At 38.8% G+C, this 18,394-nt stretch overlaps 1 protein-coding gene across 2 annotated transcripts; it reads right to left on the bottom strand.

Moving 5' to 3' along the window:
- Positions 1-2,754: 2,754 nt before the first annotated feature.
- On the bottom strand, positions 2,755-13,440 carry MPC1 (mitochondrial pyruvate carrier 1). Of its 2 annotated transcripts, XM_087938477.1 has the most exons (5): positions 13,299-13,440; positions 7,389-7,461; positions 6,237-6,333; positions 4,059-4,191; positions 2,755-3,918 (listed from the first exon to the last, which is right to left on the bottom strand). In XM_087938477.1, the coding sequence occupies exons 2-5, from the start codon at positions 7,422-7,424 to the stop codon at positions 3,903-3,905; spliced, it is 282 nt and encodes a 93-aa protein (XP_087794603.1). In that variant the 5' UTR covers positions 7,425-7,461; positions 13,299-13,440; the 3' UTR covers positions 2,755-3,902. The 2 variants fall into 2 exon arrangements, with proteins under 2 accessions (XP_087794603.1, XP_087794610.1); XM_087938484.1 differs by lacking the exon at positions 7,389-7,461.
- Between the last annotated feature and the right edge of the window lie 4,954 nt (positions 13,441-18,394).

The following is an 18,394-nucleotide window of genomic DNA, read 5'->3' as shown; positions in this document are numbered from 1 at the left end:
TCGGGATTGTGGTTTCTGATTCCTCAGGGTAAACTGCTAGTTCCGCTCCCCGTATATGCTAGTTGAAGAGCGGCCTCAGAATACTCCTGCAGGAATAAGGGCTCTGTTATTCCACTCTTTTGTGATACAGCCAGTATTCGGAAGCCGCCACTGTTCCGACATTTACGGTCCCGCCGCTGTCTGGCTACCTACTTCCAGTGATCCAAGCAAAAGGGTAACTCGCTGAGTCAAGCTAAGTCAGTTTGGGTTGCTCTATGAAGGGCTGCTGTTTCATAAGGTTGGGAACCAGGTTTGGAAAGGTGCCATTTGTTTATCAGGAGACCCAAACTATATAACAAAAATGAGATTGTCTGTGGAGACTCTCAGTCATCCAGGTCAGGGGTCTCCAACCTTGGCAACTTTAAGCCTGGAGGACTTCAACTCCCAGAATGCCCCACTGGGCTGGCTGGGGCATTCTGGGAGTTGAAGTCCTCCAGGCTTAAAGTTGCCAAGGTTGGAGACCCCTGATCCAGGTCATGGTTGTCCCAAAGGTGCTTTTTCCAAGAGGCAACTGGACTTTCTGGTTTTTCAAATCAAATCAAATCAACCTTTATTTTCAGAGTACAACATGAGTATAATGAGATTGGCTGAGCCTCCCTTCGTGCACCGCCCCCCCAAATACAACTCACAGTGAAGACCAAAAAAAATAATTCCCCAATCCTGTTAATCCTGCTAACACACACGCACACGCACACACACAATCTTATTGCACCATATGAACTTATTGCACCACAACACGCTGGCCCAACAAGTCTATCAATACTGTGTTGACATGAAGTTATTTTTCATTCAGGAGTCTGACAGCCCAGGGGTAGAAACTGTTCTTCAGCCTTTTGGTAACCCTGGCTATGCTTCTATATCTCCTACCCAATGGTAGGAGAGTGAAGAAGTGCTGACTAGGTTGTGAGTCATTCCTGAGAATTTTCCTCACTCTTCTAAGGCAGAGAGCCTTAGTGATGTCATCTAGTGGTATCAGGGGACAGCCTAGTGTTTTGTGTGTGCTTACCACCCTCTGTAGTGTCTTTCTATCCGCGGCTGTCAAGCCAGCACACCACACTGTAATACAATGTGAGAGGACACTTTCTATAAGTGGACTGGTAAAAAGGAGGTCATCAGTCGCTGTTCCACTTTGTTCTTCACAAGACCCTAAGGAAGTAGAGTCTCTGCTGGGCCTTTCTGGCTACCTGGGTTGTGTTGATTTTCCAGGTGAGATATTTGCTGAGGTAGACTCCCAGGAATTTAAAGGAGGAAACTGTACACACAGCCCCCCTATTTGAAGATATTTCGCTTCTCATCCAAGAAGCTTCTTAAGCTCTCTTATTTTGTCTCATCTTGTGTCTACCTACCCATTTATGTATCCTAATTGAATATTATCATCCCCACCCCAATTACATTCATTCAGAACGTTGTATAGTTTCCTCCTCCATTTCTCTGGTTCTTTCCATTGCACTCTGGAGCGTAATTCATATTAACCACCAACCCATGAATTCACATGCTCACATATGATACAATCTAGATCAACATTTCTCAATCTTGATATCTTAAAATTGCCAAAGTCACTGATATCGGTAATACCAATTTATAATTTCTGATTTTTATTTTTGTGCCTTTTGAGTCAATTTTTGACTCCTGGCAATTGCTAGGACTGCAGCTTTCTTAGCACTTTTTTTTTTCAAAAGTGGTTCGCCCTAGTATTCTTCCTAGATTTGGGAGACTGTGATTGGCCCTGGCCTAAGGTCACCTACTTAGCTTTTTTGGCAATGGTGGAACCAGTACCCATGGTCTCCCTGTGTCTAGCCTGATGCCTTAACCGCTATGCAAAATTGGCTATTTTTTTTTATATACCATCAGTCTTTTTCATTCATAATCAAACCTATATCTTTGATTTCCTAAATGCATTCCACAATATCTGGCAATTTCATTGGGATTTATGGCATGCTTTTCCTTCCTATTGGCTTCTCTTTTTCCTTTTAGACCTTGATTTGTATTTACTATTTACTCTTTTTAAAAAATTTCTCTTCAAATTTTCCCTAATCCCATCCTCATGGAGCTCTAGATATCGATCCTTCTGCCATTATGAAGTTGGATAATTGAGAATTCATACAATGCCTTTTTTTTAGAAAGATGAAAAAGCCTTAGCTACACCCATTCCATATGTAACTTTCCTCATTGAGGAAATAGAGCTGGTCAGTCTGAGCATATTTTTGCTGACATGCCACAAGTGCAGCCAGTATATCAATGACTCTATCCCTAGGGCAGGGCTGTCAAACTCACAGCCCAGACGCATTATGCACTGGCCATGCCTGGTTTAGGGAAGAGGGGAAAAAGTCCTGATACATCATGTGATGCCGCCATGACGGCAGGAGTTTGACACCTCCGCCTTAGAGGAATAAGATATATATGCAGCTTTGTGTTTTTTTTTTAAAGGAGGAGTAAAGTTTGATAAATTCACCTATTTTTGTGACCCCTTAACATTAATAGGAAACAAAAATCACATCATGGATGAACAACCTTTTTCCAGGAAATTAGATTTCTATATTAAGGCCATTCCATGGCTATATAAAATCTGGAGGCAGTCATTATCACATACTAACTACTGTGCTTCCCAACATATACGGAATAGTCTTAACATCTTGTAAAGTAAATTACTCCATAAATATATTTGGGGTATATAAGAACTACCATTTTCTAGATTGACACCATTAAAACTATAAATTGTTTCAAAGTGGTTTATTGCCATTAGAACATTCATGTTGTAATTTCTCCCCATAGGGAAGGTTTACTGCCCCAAAGTTTTTGAAATAAAATAACGTTATCAAAGACAATGTATATATAGTTCATTACAATTGTTGATAAAAATCACAAAAAAGTCAAATTTTAACCAATAATCTTTCAAAAGTATTCACTCCTATATGCAGACTTTTTTGGTGTTCATAATATGGCATCTGCATATGAATGCAAAAATAGAACCATACTACTTATTTTGTTACAAACAAGAGTTCAACTGGGCTTTTAAGGGAGATGCTACTTGCACCCCAATGGGATGTAGCACTGTACCTTTGCTTACACGTACGTGTGCTTATAAAACATCTGGGCACTGAATGTATCATTTGCAGAATGCTTACATACAAATATAAGATGGTATATTTTACCAAACCATGTAATTGGGGTTTACAAAATTAAGCTGTCAATTTTGTATTCTGATGTAAAATATACAGTAAGTATGAATCAGGATAGAGTTTGTTGGAATCTGCTCATAAATTGCCAATTTTATTTCTTGGTAAAATAACTTTAGTAACAAGTGTCAAATATAAACATTAGCAGACATAACATATTTAAATTGTTAGCCTCACAAGAGTTAAATGAGGAATCCATTTTCAATTGCTTATATGGAGAATCAATAACAAATCTTGACTTTGTAATTTTTAAAGAATGTTGCTCTTGAATATTTTACTTTGCTCCAATGCACTTAAGGAGGCAGAATCACAATTTCAATACATTTGTACATGTGACTGCAAAATAACCAACATTCAGTTTCAAAATCACATTTTATTAATCAATTATGCATTTTCTTGTTTTTTTTAAATTAGTTTTTTTTATTTCAGAAAAGTTGGTAGATATTTGAGTTGAATAATTTTGTAAATATTAAAAAAATCTTTTAAGGCAGGAAAGCAATCTAATTTTTGAACAGCTGTGCGGTACTTTGTATAAGGGAAGCTAAAACAGTTAACAAATGATACTGAGTGCTAGTATGAATATTTCCATGATGGTGGTGATGCAAAAAAATGATGGCAAAGTCCTTCCTTGTTTATATTCACTGAAGAGCACCTTTTCAATTTTTCCTCCATGAATCAAATATTAAATTATTTTTTTTTCATACTGTCAGGAGGAATAAAAATGGAAGAAAAGGATTAATTCATTGACACAGAAGTAGAGTTCAGAGCATGTAAGAAATATTGAAATATTTGAAAGTTTTAGTTATACTCTTAAGGTAAAAGAAATAATCACACTATACTCACTTATGTTTGATCAACCTTCCTCCTTGAATAAGTTGTGCAAATTCATTAGTGAAGTGACAAGCAAACAACAACCAGTTCCTGGGTTGTACCTTATATGCAAACCTCATAAAAGTCAAAGAATAGCAAGAAAGTGCTGTAAAAACAAGGTAAAGATTAAATGACTTCATGTTCTTAGATTTAGGGCAACATTCACGTTTAGTTCTGCAAGTGCTATGTTATTGCATATCCAGAGAATCTCATTTTATATATATTTTACTATCTTAAAACATTATTAATAAAAGCTAAAACTGTGACAGGTGTTATCCTTGAGGGGTCTCTGAGGATTGAGAACTATTTTATAAACGAACCCATCCTGGCATCCAAAAGAAATATGAAAGGCTTACAATGGGTCTCTTTGATATACAAACATAACCTCCACATTTTAGGAGGTAAAGAACTGGGTAATGGAAAATTTGTCTCTTAATGGACAAATAAGATGGATTTAGACCAGAGTGCTCCACAACAGATAACTGTGTTGTTTTACATGATAACAAGTAATTAAAGACAGTAAACTGTTCACTGCTTTCATAGATCTCAGTATGGTGCTTGATTTCTTAAACAGAAACATGCTGTGAAAGAAATTGGTCATCTTAAGCATGGAAGATAAATTCTTACTCCTGGTTAAGGCCCTCTACTCAAACACCCACTTGAAAGTGTGTACAGGTGCAAATAGTTCTGTAACTCATAGTATACCTACCCATAAGATATTAGATAGGGTTGAATTCTAAACCCAATGCTTTTTAACTTCTATGTGAATTATATTCCAGGATTCGTATATGCTTCAGACACTTATATGACAAAAAACTATGATAAATGTATTAATATCCTTTTATATGCTGACAACATGGTTGTCATGGAGCATTCTCAAGTAAGTCTGAGAAGACAGTCGCAAAAGCTAAATACCTACTGTAATCTTAATTCTCTAAACAACAATAAAACCAAATCTAAAGTATTCCTTTTTGCTAAAGAATTTAGCAAGTAAAGTGTGAATTTGTTCACCTATTTAGGAGTGGCTTTTACCAACACGGGATCATAGGCAAATCATTTTAAAAGAAACTTGGTGAGATCTGAGACAAGTATCAAAACATTATATAAACTGCTTATTTATAGTTAACCAGGGACCTTGGCCCCCATAATGAAAGTAATTAGGGCAAAAATGATCTCAGTGTTGACCTATAACACTTACAAAAACCATTTCACTTCAATTTCCAATCCGTTTTATAAGAAGCATATTGGCAATAGACAAGAAAATGCTAGCGCTCACAGCAGAAATAGGTATCCATTCCATACACAGCTACTCAACTATTAAAAGTTTTTATCTACTGGCAAAGGAACCGCTCAATGGATTTCAATAGGCTACCCAAAATACAGTATGTTTAGCTGAACAAATAAGTATGGGTTGGCCCACCCCTGAGTAAGCTGACTTAACCAAAGTTATTTTACAGCATGGCTTTTCTATCTAATATTTACTCTCCACTGCTTCCAGGCAAAGTAAAAATTTTAAACAGATACTAGATACAGTATCAGTACCTAAACAGGCATGAAGTTCTTGGCAAAAATATTTAAATTGGTTGGCTAAGAATAAAAATACTTTCAAAACCAAGCAATGTCTTGAATGTTTGAAGCAATGCCTAAGAAACCTATTCTAGAGCAAATTTTGAGCTGTTGGATTCGGTGGCCAAATATGGGCACTGCTATCATTGGCCATATCATGAGGGGATATATGTATGTGCAGTGCCCCAGACAATAAAAATTTTGCTCATATTTTGTTTGATTGTCAACATGATTGCTCATGTTTGTTTGATTGTCCATTTTGGGCTTAGGTATTTGAAATCCTTATTTGAAAGAACAGCCCACTGGGACCTAAATGGCACATTTGATATTTCTTCCTGGTCTCTAATGTATGCTTGTTAGCAGAAATGTTAAATTAATAGATAAAGCAATTTAACTGAGACTTCATTAGTATTATATTTTCTTATCTATTTTATCCTGGAAACAGATCTTGTACTTTACATTTATTTTCTTTGATAAGATTGTAAGACTAATCAATCAATAAACATTGCAAGTTCTGCACATCTAAGTAGTTTATTAACAATTTTAAAAATATGGTTTAAAACTAAAGTTAATTTCACCACTTGCCAAATGTCATTCGGCCACTGATGATTTCTGGTGATTTCTTCATATCATTGATGGCAGCAATGGGAAGTCCCCAGTTGGCAACAGGTCCCCAGAAGTGCTATAATAAAGGCACACAATAAGAAAAGGAACTTCATCTTTTGCCAGTTCAAAAATATTTTAAATCATTTTAAAAAAATACAGGACTAGATGATTGTTGTCTCTGATTAATGCAGACCCATTTGGAAGCAAGGATTAAGGACACATTTTGTTCCTTAATCTAAAACACGTATCACTACTACAGCACTTGCAATTCCAAAGAAATACACACGTACCAAACATCTCATAAGCCATGATACCAGAAGAGAACTGGAAAGCCTTCATGGCATTACTAGCTTCTAATCCATTGGCTAAGCAGCCAAGAGTAAGCATAGTTTGTCTACCATAGCCTCAGTGTCTAGCAGAAGTTCTATGTTGCCAAGTGCTGATAATTTTGTAATGCAGACATTTGCTTTCCTAGAACCCCTTTTCTCTAGTTTTTCTTGGAGTGCTAGGTATGCAAAATGTTTAACTGATGGGGCAATCTTTAGGAATTTTAGGATACAGGCAGTGTGTAAATAAATGGTACTCCCATGATATGACTGATTGGCAGTAGGTATAACTCTGAATGCCCTTTTTTATTACAACTACATTTATCCCCCTGACAGAAAGCAGAGTGGGTCAATTTAGCATCTGTATTTCCATAAACATACTAACTTCTCTTGATCCAGCATAGCAGGTACAAACGTGGTACAGACGAACTTGAAGGAACTTTACTGAACACATTTCTACAGGTTTATAATCTACATATATAGCAAACTTAGTCTATAACTAACTTTGTCATCAGTTAGACTAATGAGTTAATTATATTCACTATAGCTTTTAAATGAGGTACAATGAAAGGAGTAACCATTTAGAATATTCTTTTTTCAGAAAAAAAAATGACTTGAGAAGCTTTGTGTCAAAATTTCAAGTTTTATTTTGGAGCATTTCCCAGGATATTTATTAATTGGGGATAATTTTGTCGTACTATAAATGAAAAGAACTCATCCTGGGGAACAGCTGCACTTCTACTTAAATAATACTATGACTGGCACAATTATAAGTGACTGAATTGAAGCAGAAATAATACCTTACCGTACTGTTTGATGAGCAGTCATAATGGTTCATCATTTAAGGGGAGATGTGAAAGAGAAAAAAAGGCAATAGCCTCCATGAAATAGAATTCCATATATAAATATTTGTTTTTATTTGTATGTATCTAGCCCACTTTATTATTAAATGCAGTTAAAAGCAGAATACAATTCATTTAAAATTGTTAACAATGACAAAACTATACCATGTTAAAACTCTAAAACAAAGGACAATAGTAAATCAGATTGACACCACCAGTTTTAGGCAAATGCCTATATAAATATAAGAGATTTGTACCACCCAGATCTGTGTACCTCTGATAAACATACTTCTTTAAGAATAATTTCCCTAATCTTAATTGGCAGGTAAGTACATATGAGAGAAAGCATTGTTATGTATCCAGGCCCTGAGCTGTAGAACCTATTTATCAGAGTTGTAGTACAAAATTGTAACTAAACTGATTTAGTGGGTTGGGTTGATGCTGAAGAAAAAAGAAGCATAGAAATTTTACCTCCTCTGCACTCTGGACTCAGTTTTACTGTCATCACAACTATCCCCAAATTACAGAAATAGAGGATTATGAAATGTTCCAGAGTAGCATGGTTAATAATACAATAAACTGGAACTGGGGAAGAGAAAAATCAACACTTTACACTTCCAAGCTTAATCAATTTATATACACTATGTACGGCTGAGATATAAAGTTTATTCTAAGTTTAATGTTCATTGCTATACCATACCTATATAGCTTTCCCATTATAATAATTATACTCACACATAATTTGAGATTTCAAGGGCTTATTTTTAACTGAATTTCAACATTTACAAGTCACATAGTAATACAAATTATATTCTCTTATCTCTAGATTAGTAAAATAATTATGCTAAAATAAATAATAACCATATAAATATTGATTAGTTTAAATTTACCAACATTCCATAGTGATGAAATAATTTAGAAGCATACTATCTCTGACTTTTTTGCTTAAAAATGGCTCAGTTACACTCACACATATCTGGTTTACCAATTAAGCATGACTACCATCTCTGCTTTGCAATATTACGAATTTTGGGGCCTGGTGGGATGGGGGTATTGCATCCATACTGAAATCGATATAAATATAGTGGATCTCATAAATGTGTGACAATCATTAGCCAACACCTTGAACAAAAGTTCATCAGTCATAGCCTGAAACAAATTAAAAGAAAAACTGAGGGAAATGTGACCTGCAACCTGATGACAGGGATCATATGATATCAATGCTGAAAGAGTTATACTGGCAAAACCACAACCGCATCAGATATGCTCAGACAGAAGCAACTTGTACAAGGAATGTAAAAAAAAGTAAATAATCAAAGATTATGTTTATGTAATAGATGTCTAGTATTAACTGCTAAAAGTTTCCTGTTATAGTTTATATAGCTTTCACTTTTCTGTATGCCCTACAATCCTAATATATGCCCCAAATTGCTTCTAAAGGCTAATGGATTCTTTGCAAAGGCTCTGAATAAGTTCTGAGCATTGCAGCTGGATACAAAAACCATGGAAATTTGGCAGGGTTCCCTTGCCGAAGGTGGAATACTTTCCTACCGTGTTTCTCACAAAATAAGGCCGGGCCTTATTTATTTTTTTACCCCCCCCCCAAAAAAACGGCTAGGCCATCTTTTCGGGAGTGACTTAATTCCCCCCCTTGCATCCTCGGGCGGGCAGGCAGCGACAGCTTGGATGTTGACCTCGGCGTTGGTGGGGCACTTTGTATCGGGAGCCACTGTTGCTGTTCCTTCTCCCCGTGCTGCCACGACGTTTAGAGCAATGCCGCTGCATCTGGCGCACCAATGTGCGGGCAGCCAGGGCTCCTCCCTGCAACCGGAGCCCAGTGGAGACACTCAGCTTCAGGTGCTCCTGTCGCCGCCTTCCCTTCGCTTCGAAGGCAAAGCCAATTCTTTTAAAAATGACGCCTCCCCTGCCCGAGAGGACAGCCCAACCCCATGTGGGGAGGCAAATCTCCTAGGGCCGCAGCGCAGGATTGGCCCACCCCAGGAGAAGTGCCCAGCCACCATCTCTGTCTGGCACCAGGCAGAGCGCGAAGAGCTTTGCCTGGGGCACCCAGCACAGCTGACAGGCTGGCCCTCCTGCCCGGTGGTGGAGCTCTCACCAAGGCAGTGAGCGCCTCCCCGCCGGGCCCTCCGCTCATCCTGCCAGGGCTGCGCCAGAGCCGTGTGGGCTGGACAGAGCTGGGAAAGTGAGCCGTGGGTACGCGCCTGCCTGCCAAGCGAAAGAGCCAGGCTGACCCGAGCTTGGCTTCCTTCCCAAGTCCCTCCAGCCCAAACCTGAAGGGGCCCCCGGGAGAGGCTGCCCAAGGCAGTGATAGCGCCTACTCATCCATGGACAGGGAGGCAAGGTGATGGCCTGCGCCACGTCCTCCTCCGAGCTGAGCCCTGCCGAGTGAGCGCCTCTGCCCGATGCCTGTGCCGTTTGGAGCTGCCGGTGCATTTGGACATGCGTGGTGATGGGGACAGGGTGGGTGAGGGGTGGAAAGGACGGGTGGCTTTGTGCTCTCTTCGCCGGACCCTCCAGCCATGGAAGCAGCGCTACTGTCGCCTCGCCTCCCTGTCTGCAGGTGGGTGGGTGCTATCATTGCCTCGGGCAGCCTCTCTCGGTGGCCCCTTCGGGTTCGGGCTGGAGGGACTTGGGAAGGAAGCCAAGCTTGGGTTGGCCCGGCTCTTTCATTTGGCAGGCAGGGATGGCGGCTGGACACTTCTCCGGGGGTGGGCTGATTCTGCACTGCGGCCCTGGGAGATTCGCCTCCCCGTGTGGGGTTGGGCTGCCCTCTCGGGCAGGGGAGGCTTTGTTGTATCGGTAGTAGGGCGTCATTTTTAAAAGAATTGGCTTTGCCTTCGAAGGTGAAGGGAAGGCGGCGGCAGGAACGCCTGAAGCCGAGTGTCTCCGCCAGGCTCCGGTTGCAGGGAGGAACCCTGGCTGGCCACGCGTGGCTGCACCAAACTCCGGCAGCACAGGGAGAAGGGAAAGCAACTGTGGCGGAAGGTCTCCTGATACAAAGTGCCCCACCAACGCCTAAGTCAACGCAAGCAGCATCATATCTGGGTATGCAACAAAAGTACTTCCTAACGGCAAGCCCCCCCACCATTCCCCCCTATTTCGCATGTTTAATATAGGCCTTAATTTGGGGGGGAGGGGCTTAATTTGATTTTACGCCTATAAAACATGTTGGGACTTCCTATTGTTGGAGAAACACGGTACCTATACAAAATACTGTCAAATTCCAGTCTTAAACTATTACCAATGTACTAGAATAAAGTGTCATGCAGATTTTAACCTTCAAATGTAATAATATAAATTTGTAATTTGTTTTTTAAAATATTTTAAGATATATAAAAACATAAAACTTCCACATGTAGAACAAAAGCTGAAATAAACATTCTGTTAATTATATTGGCAGTATTTTAATAATAGAACAATTTTCAAATGGTACTTATGCATAATTATCCACATGGACATCAACATTTTTCCTCAAAATCTTAGCTATACATGCTTGAGACATAATTATATCATTAACTAATATTACAAATGTTTTAATTTTAAAGTTTTTAGCCGTAAAGAATTGCCATTTCAATTACTATAATAAATATTTCTCTCCCAATAAACAAAGCAATAATCTTCACCAATGTGCAGTTTTTAAAGCTACATTTGTTTTAGTTAAAAACATATCATGCCCTGTGTTAAATACCTTTCTTTTTCAGAACAATACTTTAGTGGTCAGGCAAGTATTGCACGGTTTCTTCACTTCAGATTTGCTCAATCTCCTAAGTAATGAACATCTTGGACAGATTTACCAGGAACATTCTTAAGCAATACTATCCCTATTTACTTTTGGGAAACCACCACAAATGTTTATTTGTATACTTATTTGCAGGTGTAATTATCAGTTACTTTATTGGACTAGCATATTAAACCTTAATCTTAGATAGAAAGCTCTGTTGCAAGACTTAACATATTGCCTCTTCAGTTAGTATAGCCATCATCTAGGAAAAACTTTGAAAGGAATTTCACATGCTTACTAGATTCCTGAAGCTGATATTGTTTGTTAATACCTTTCATCAGCAATGTGACAAATTATAATGGCTTTCCAGAAACCTTAATTCCCCTTCACAATCAAGAAGTGGGACAATTGTTATTTGACAGGGATTATAGCTCACTCTCATGGCCTATTATTAGAGAGGCACTTGAAAATTTGGGGTTTGTAAATGAATGATTTGGTATAATTTAGCTTTCTGCCTATTTAAAAAGCTTATTTTTAATTCTTGAAATAACATCAAGGACAAGTTGCCGTTTTCTTGTTAGAAATTAACTTATGTTTGTTCAAGTTAGCAACAATTTATATTTGACTTTTCAACAAACCCATTACCAGATAGATGGTTAACTTTCTGTATAGAAGCAAAAGTATTCATACAAATAGTGAATCTACTCCCAGACAATGCCTATAGTTCTAAAATCAAAATTAGTTATATTTTTTCAGTAAAGTGTGTTATTTTTGTGGATAAAAGTTCAATTGATATGGAAAACAGAAACAAATTTACTTCAATGTCTTGTGTATTCTCAAAATAGAAACTGTTATGTTCCTCAGAAGTATACGTATAAATAGTAACAGAGATGAACAACAACAACAAATCACAACATAGTACACTGGAAGTTTATTCAGAAGCATATCCCGGGGTTTACAAAATATTTAATCCAAGCAATCTTTTCGCCTTAATACAGCATTTAGCAGGTGCATCTTCCATCACCTTGCCACACTTGTATCAAATTACTTCAAAAAGCAGGAGTCTTATCCTTCCTACCTTCCCTCAAACTCATTTTCAAAACAATTTTCATGTATTCCCGGGGAGAGGGCATCCTTTTTGAGACAATGCTGTTGGCTTTGCTTTTCTATTTTAGAAATCCCTTGAGAGCATTTCTCAGTTGGGAAGCCTAATAAGCACATTTTAAAAACTACAGCCTATGCACCAAGGACAGATCGGGTCACAAGTTGGCCTCCTCCTGGCTTTTCATATTAAGAGGGCAGGGCAAGCATTTCAAGGAGAAGAAAACTCTAGTGTGTGGTGAAGCTGCACTTTGCTTCCTGAGAATTACAATCCTGGTGTAGTCCTTGTGGCTTTGTCCCAATCCTCTGCAAGGGAAATTATGTTTTTCTGTCACTAAGCCACGTCGGACTCTTCATGACCAGATGGACTGCAGCCTGCCAGCCCTCCCCCCTTCTGACCTTCACTCCCAAAATTTGCCCAAATCCATGTTTGTTATGTCGATGACACTAACTAACCAATCTCATTCTTCTCCTTTTACCGTCAGTCTTTCCCAGCATCTGGGTCTTTTCCAAAGCTTGTCATTGCAAGCACCCAAATACGGGAGCCAACCCTTCTCTGGGACACAAACCAGACATCTTTCTTCTGGCTATAAGCCCGCCTTGGTTTTCATCCCAGTCCTTGACCAAGACAGATTTTATTATTTTTATTTTTATAGGACTTCTACGGCCGCCTAGGTCATTCATACACAGTGACTCCAGGAGGCTCACAATAATCTTTTTAAAGGTGTCAGCGGAGTTTCCTGCAGATCCAAGGCAGGAAGAAGGCGGTTCGACAGGGACCATCGTCGGAAGCCCAGCTCGGGGCGGGCAGATGACCTTGAGCCGTTTCCAAACGGCCCCGCTGACAAGGGACTTGGACGGAAGGATGGCCAGAAAATCCCGGGGCTATAGCGTTAGGTACAGCAAAGCGGAGGAGAAGCGCTGCACCTGAAGTCCCCCGGAGGGTCTTCCAGCTTCGGGGCACCGCAAAAGGAGGAAACAGTGCAGAGCAGCAAGCGGGCCAAAAGCGACGAGCCGCCCTCTCCCTTACCTCATGAGGTAATCCCTGAACTCCTTGCTGCGCACATAGTCCGCGGCTTTCCGGGCCAGGGCCGCCGCCATGGCGAAAGACAGGAGAAGGGAGCCGAGCTCTCGGAGGCACCGCCGACGCGGCTAACAATGACAACCTTCTCGGCTGTCGGGAACGAGCCTCCTTTTCGCGACCGGCCCGGCCCCTGCCTTACGACAGCGCTCGCGTTTCCATAGCAACCCCCCCATCGTCGATAGGCGCCGGTTCTTCCTTCTCCCGGCCCCCCTCCCCCCTACTTTCAATTGAGTCGTTCAAGGGCGGGGAAGGAAAGGAGGTTTGCCGTAAAGCACGGACGACGCCGGTTCTCAAGCCGGGTTTCTGTTGGCTGCGGGCAGGGATCGGATGGGTTCTTATTGGTCGGTTGCGGTAGCCTGACGTATCGCTACACGAGGCGCCCTCCGTCGCCTTCAGTTTGCCGGTCAAGGGCAAGATGAGTGGTTCTGAGCGGGAGGCGGGGCTGAGTTCATTTCTTCCTCGGCCATTGGTGGCTGAATTTCGGGGTGCCAGTGGTAGAGGCAGTGCTCTCCTCCCTCGTTCAGGTTTCCGTATGAAATAATTAAACTCCATCTCTTGCGCCGTATTGTATTTTGGGAAGCGCGGTCCACCTTCTTGCAGTTATCTTGGATGACCCAGAACACTTGCTGATCAAATACGGGAGTCCCTTCTGCTTGGTTTGTTTCTTCCTAGGGAAAAGACCTCAAACTCAAAATGAGATTATTTGAGTTGCCCGTTTCTGCATCTTTTGAAGAATTATATTTTTCACATTACCAAAACTAAGGATAGTATTTCAAAAGTGGATGCATTATACAGTAATGGTTTGATATTCCATTTGTTTCTTAAACAAATCTAGTTCAGAATTCACACACACACACACAGAGCGTCATTTTACACTGCTGTCCATTATAATCCCAAGAATAGATCTTTCCATATATTAGGAGTTAAAATAGCGAATTGCAAGTATATTGCTCAAAACTAATAGTCCAGAAAGTTAGTCTCTACTAAAACAATACCTCTATCTCGATAATGGTGGTTTTAAAATGTTTTCTACTTGACAACATAGTTTTTGAGAAGTCACTACTAAGTTCAGACAAAATTGGAACAGGAAGATAATAACTTACTACATTGCACCAGAAAATTTGTCATGGAGATTCTAGAAAAATATTTGCTTCCCATGACCTGGTGGCTCTTAGAAAAGGCTTTAGTTTCTAATCTTGATCTTCACTATATGCCATAATGTCTGTCATGCAGCCCTTACTTCTTTGAATTTCACCAGTATGACCAAAATGATGCTCAAAAGAAAATGGATTTTTGCACTGGAGTTTGGAAAGCCTTTTAAAAATGAAAAAAATATTTGAAGAAAATTTTAAATTTAGAAATGAACAGATTCTATTGTTTCTGGTTATTTATGCATTTCTACAAATAGTAAAGCAATTGCTGAGAAGTCTAGGCTAGAGTTTATTGCTTTGCCTACAGTTTATACCATTATCAATACAATTAGATGTTTTATCCAAAGTCACTGGTATAACTGTCATGAATTAAGTATATATAGCTTCTCAGTTATTGGAAAATTCATACAGCATTGCTCAGTTTTGATTCTCTTATGATTTCCTCTGCTTTCTTTTTGAATTATATGGGAAATTATGTGCCCATGGGTTTTCCATCTCTAGATGGATAAATGTGTTTTGTTGGTTTCATACATTTTATATGGTGACCGAAAGACTTTTAAAAGCTTTCCATTTCATAAGTGTAAGGAGCCTATCTTGGATAGATTATTTCTAATCTAGGTAAGGCTGAGCTTTTTTTTTTTCTCTACATGACTTTTAGCCTCTTAAATAACCAGCAAACAAATGAGATAGCAACTTTTATCTTTGCTTATAAGGATAGATAATGGAACTGTTTATTACTCTTTTAGCTCTGGAGATTACTTTCCTTCTCTTCTAGTTTAAACTTGGCTCATACCACTGTACTCTTATCCTGTAGAAGAATTGTAAGAAACATCTGCCAACTATTAATAGAATAGTTTCATTTTTTTAAAGAGAGGGTAATAGCAGTGGAGTTCTCTTATCTTTGGGCCTCATTCATGTCCTACAATAATGATACAAGTCGGATATCTGACGTAGTTTGCCCTTTAACAGAATTTTGATTCAGTTCCTTTGACTCGCACACTAAAAAGCCAATCTAAATCAATATGTAACAACAACAAAAAATTAAACTGTAACTAGCTTGGGAAATCAGTCTGAAAGCTAAACACTTTCCAAAAGAACTGGGATCAAAGGGAAAGTGATGGTTGTTCACTATGGAGTCAGAACTGCTGATCTTTTAAGAAGGTGTGTGAATCATAGGCAAATCTTTCTATTATTATTAGATTTATGCCCGTACACGTTATGCACATCTTTAAGAATATAACCCATAAACATGTAGAAAGTGTTCATCAACATCCTAGCCATGTGTTTGGGGTTCATTTATTCATTTTATGTTTCACCTTTCTATTTGCTGTATTTGGATAAAGTAGTTAATAGCAAGTAAAATACAAAAAGAAACATTAACATTATTAACAACTGCATTATTGTTTGAAATGCTTGGTATGGTGGAAAATTTTTCAGCAACCGGGAACCACACTTTTAAGGATATTCTTTTCCTGACACAGAACTGCAGTGAAGGAGTTTATATAATATAATCACTTCAGTAATACATGCAATATTTGGAGGGGAGGTAATCTCAAGTGGGCAAGGGCACTCTAAGATGTTTCCCTTTTATACTTTACTCACTGGACACACATTCAAACACACATACACACTGTACCATGGCAATGGTTTATTGGTTGGATGTGTCTTAAACTCTGCAGAAATTAGTTCACGTAACAACTGATAACAATGAAATGGAAAGAAATAAGGAATTCTTGTCCTTGCCTGAGCTTTCAAACACACAAGAAGAAGTGCCTGAAGACGAGTCCTGGTTCCAGCCACAAGTAAAAACAGGTTTTTACTTCATGTTAAGATAGGCAAGATATACAGTCTATAAAGCAAGTTTTTCTGGCTTAGCAATGTTCATTATTGCAATAGCATACTGCTGCTGAAAGGCAATACGATTAAGCTCTATAGTTTCAATGTAAAATGATATGTAAGAATGACTGTCCTGCTCTGTTGAAATCATTGGCACTGATGCTGTGTACAGATTTGAATGGAATTTGGACTGTGACTTTGAGATGTAAACTTTTACCTAATGTGCTCACCAAAACAGAACATTTCGGTTGATGTGACAGTAAGGCTGGGATCATTACTTCCAAGTCCTAATATGACTGATTTTGGCACAGCCTACTTGGTGACCTTAGACATAGTAGTTTATAAATTATGCTTTCTATTTTAGTATTAGATATGAACCCAGGCACTATAGTTTGATCAACACATACAGCACATGGGAAACTCAGCCATGAGCACATGTGATTTGCCATTTTTAAGAGCTAATTTATATATATGGATATGTCCCTTTTTATTCTGGATTTATTCATAGAATATAGCTTTTCCCAGCTTACAAATAACCCTCGATTTATATCCCTTCATTTAATGAGAGTTCAAAGTTATGACAGTGCTGAAAAAGTCATTTATGACCTACCCTTGAAGTTACAACCATTATAGTCACATAATCACAATTCAGACACTTGGCAACTGGCTTACATTTATCATAGTTGCAATGTCTTGTGATCACATGATCTCTTAAAAAATGAGTTTCCAGTGATTGCTTCTTTCTAGTGCAGTCAAATAAAAATGCTTGAGTAAAATTACCTCATTGAAAGATTTTCAAGCTCTGTTACAGCCTCTCCATATATTTGACTGCTGTTTTTTCAGCTTGAAGTCACACAAATTTACCATTTACTTATGTATGAGATGTAGCTTCTTCGGAGCTGGTTTTCAAAGAGATTGATTATACGCCTCCAAGTGATTGTTGACTCTTAGTGATGACAGATGGATTGTTTTGATGATCCAAAGAGATACACAAAATTCAAGTTTGTTGTAGTAATTTGGAATTAACATCGCAGTATCTACTAGTTATCATATTGCTCCTTCATATCTTCACTTTCTTGCAAATTTATCTGTAGATATTTTAGCTAGGTTACTCCTGGCATTGCATTTCTATATTTTCAGAATGTTGTTAAACCATAACTACACATCTTGACACAACTCTTCAAATATCTTTTAAAAATATCTTTAGTTACCAAAAACTAGTGGGCATTTTTCTTTTTTTATTCAATAGTTAGTCAGAGGTGTCCATGGGTCCCAGTGCTTTCATCAAAATGATGAAAGCAGCATTGTTACACTGCATATTCTCTCCTTTCATAAATGAGAGTGATATCAAACATATAAAATTCATGCCACTGCGTTGCTGTTTATCATTTCTCATTCACATCCCCCTTATATTCACATCCCCCTTATATACTTGTGTGCAACATTGCAGTGCAAGTATAAAAAAGAAGACCATGACATCTCAACAAGTTTCATCACTTTGGTGTCATCATTATAGGAAAGGATGCCTACAAGTACAGGTGCTTTACCAGAAAAATGCTCCCCCTGCCCCAGTCCCTGTGGATCAGGTGCTACAACAGATACAATTGCTTTACTCTTCAAGGTGCCCCATAATTTATCCTATTGTGCATTGTGAAATATCTTTTTTGAATGCTTTGCATATCTTTATGATGTATTCTATGGGAATAATATACACATGTACCACAATTCCATGAAAAGATGACATGCTTCTTGACTAATTTCTAAATATATGCATTCTGATTCATATTATTTGTATTCCAACTTATTTCATAGATTCAAATCAGCTTACGAGTATCTCAATTATAGAGGATACCCCTTGAAGCATCTATGATTAAAAACCACAGTCAAACTTGGTTTGAATACTGTGCTTCTTTGTACCTTTCTGTTGTCAGCAGATATCTAAAGCAGACAAATCCATTTTTGCTACTTATAAAAGGATCCTAAATTGAGAAGGATTCTGTTATAGGCTCTGAAAGGTGAAAAGGCCTTTGAACATTCTGTTACCAACAGATAAGC

This window comes from Pseudonaja textilis, chromosome 1 (genome assembly GCF_049901715.1).
Source record: "Pseudonaja textilis isolate UNSWEBS1 chromosome 1, rPseTex1.2, whole genome shotgun sequence".
NCBI lineage: Eukaryota > Metazoa > Chordata > Lepidosauria > Squamata > Elapidae > Pseudonaja > Pseudonaja textilis.
This window is presented reverse-complemented; position numbering and strand designations above follow the sequence as displayed.

What these genes read in the sequence shown, in the direction of transcription:
- MPC1 (XM_087938477.1), bottom strand. Translation starts at nt 7,424, where the DNA reads ATGATGAACCATTATGACTGCTCATCAAACAGTACG. An exon ending in ACTGCTCATCAAACAGTACG is followed by an intron (nt 6,334 to 7,388) that starts GTAAGGTATTAT and finishes CCTTTATTATAG; the next exon opens with CACTTCTGGGGACCTGTTGC. An exon ending in CAGTGGCCGAATGACATTTG is followed by an intron (nt 4,192 to 6,236) that starts GCAAGTGGTGAA and finishes TTGTTTTTACAG; the next exon opens with CACTTTCTTGCTATTCTTTG.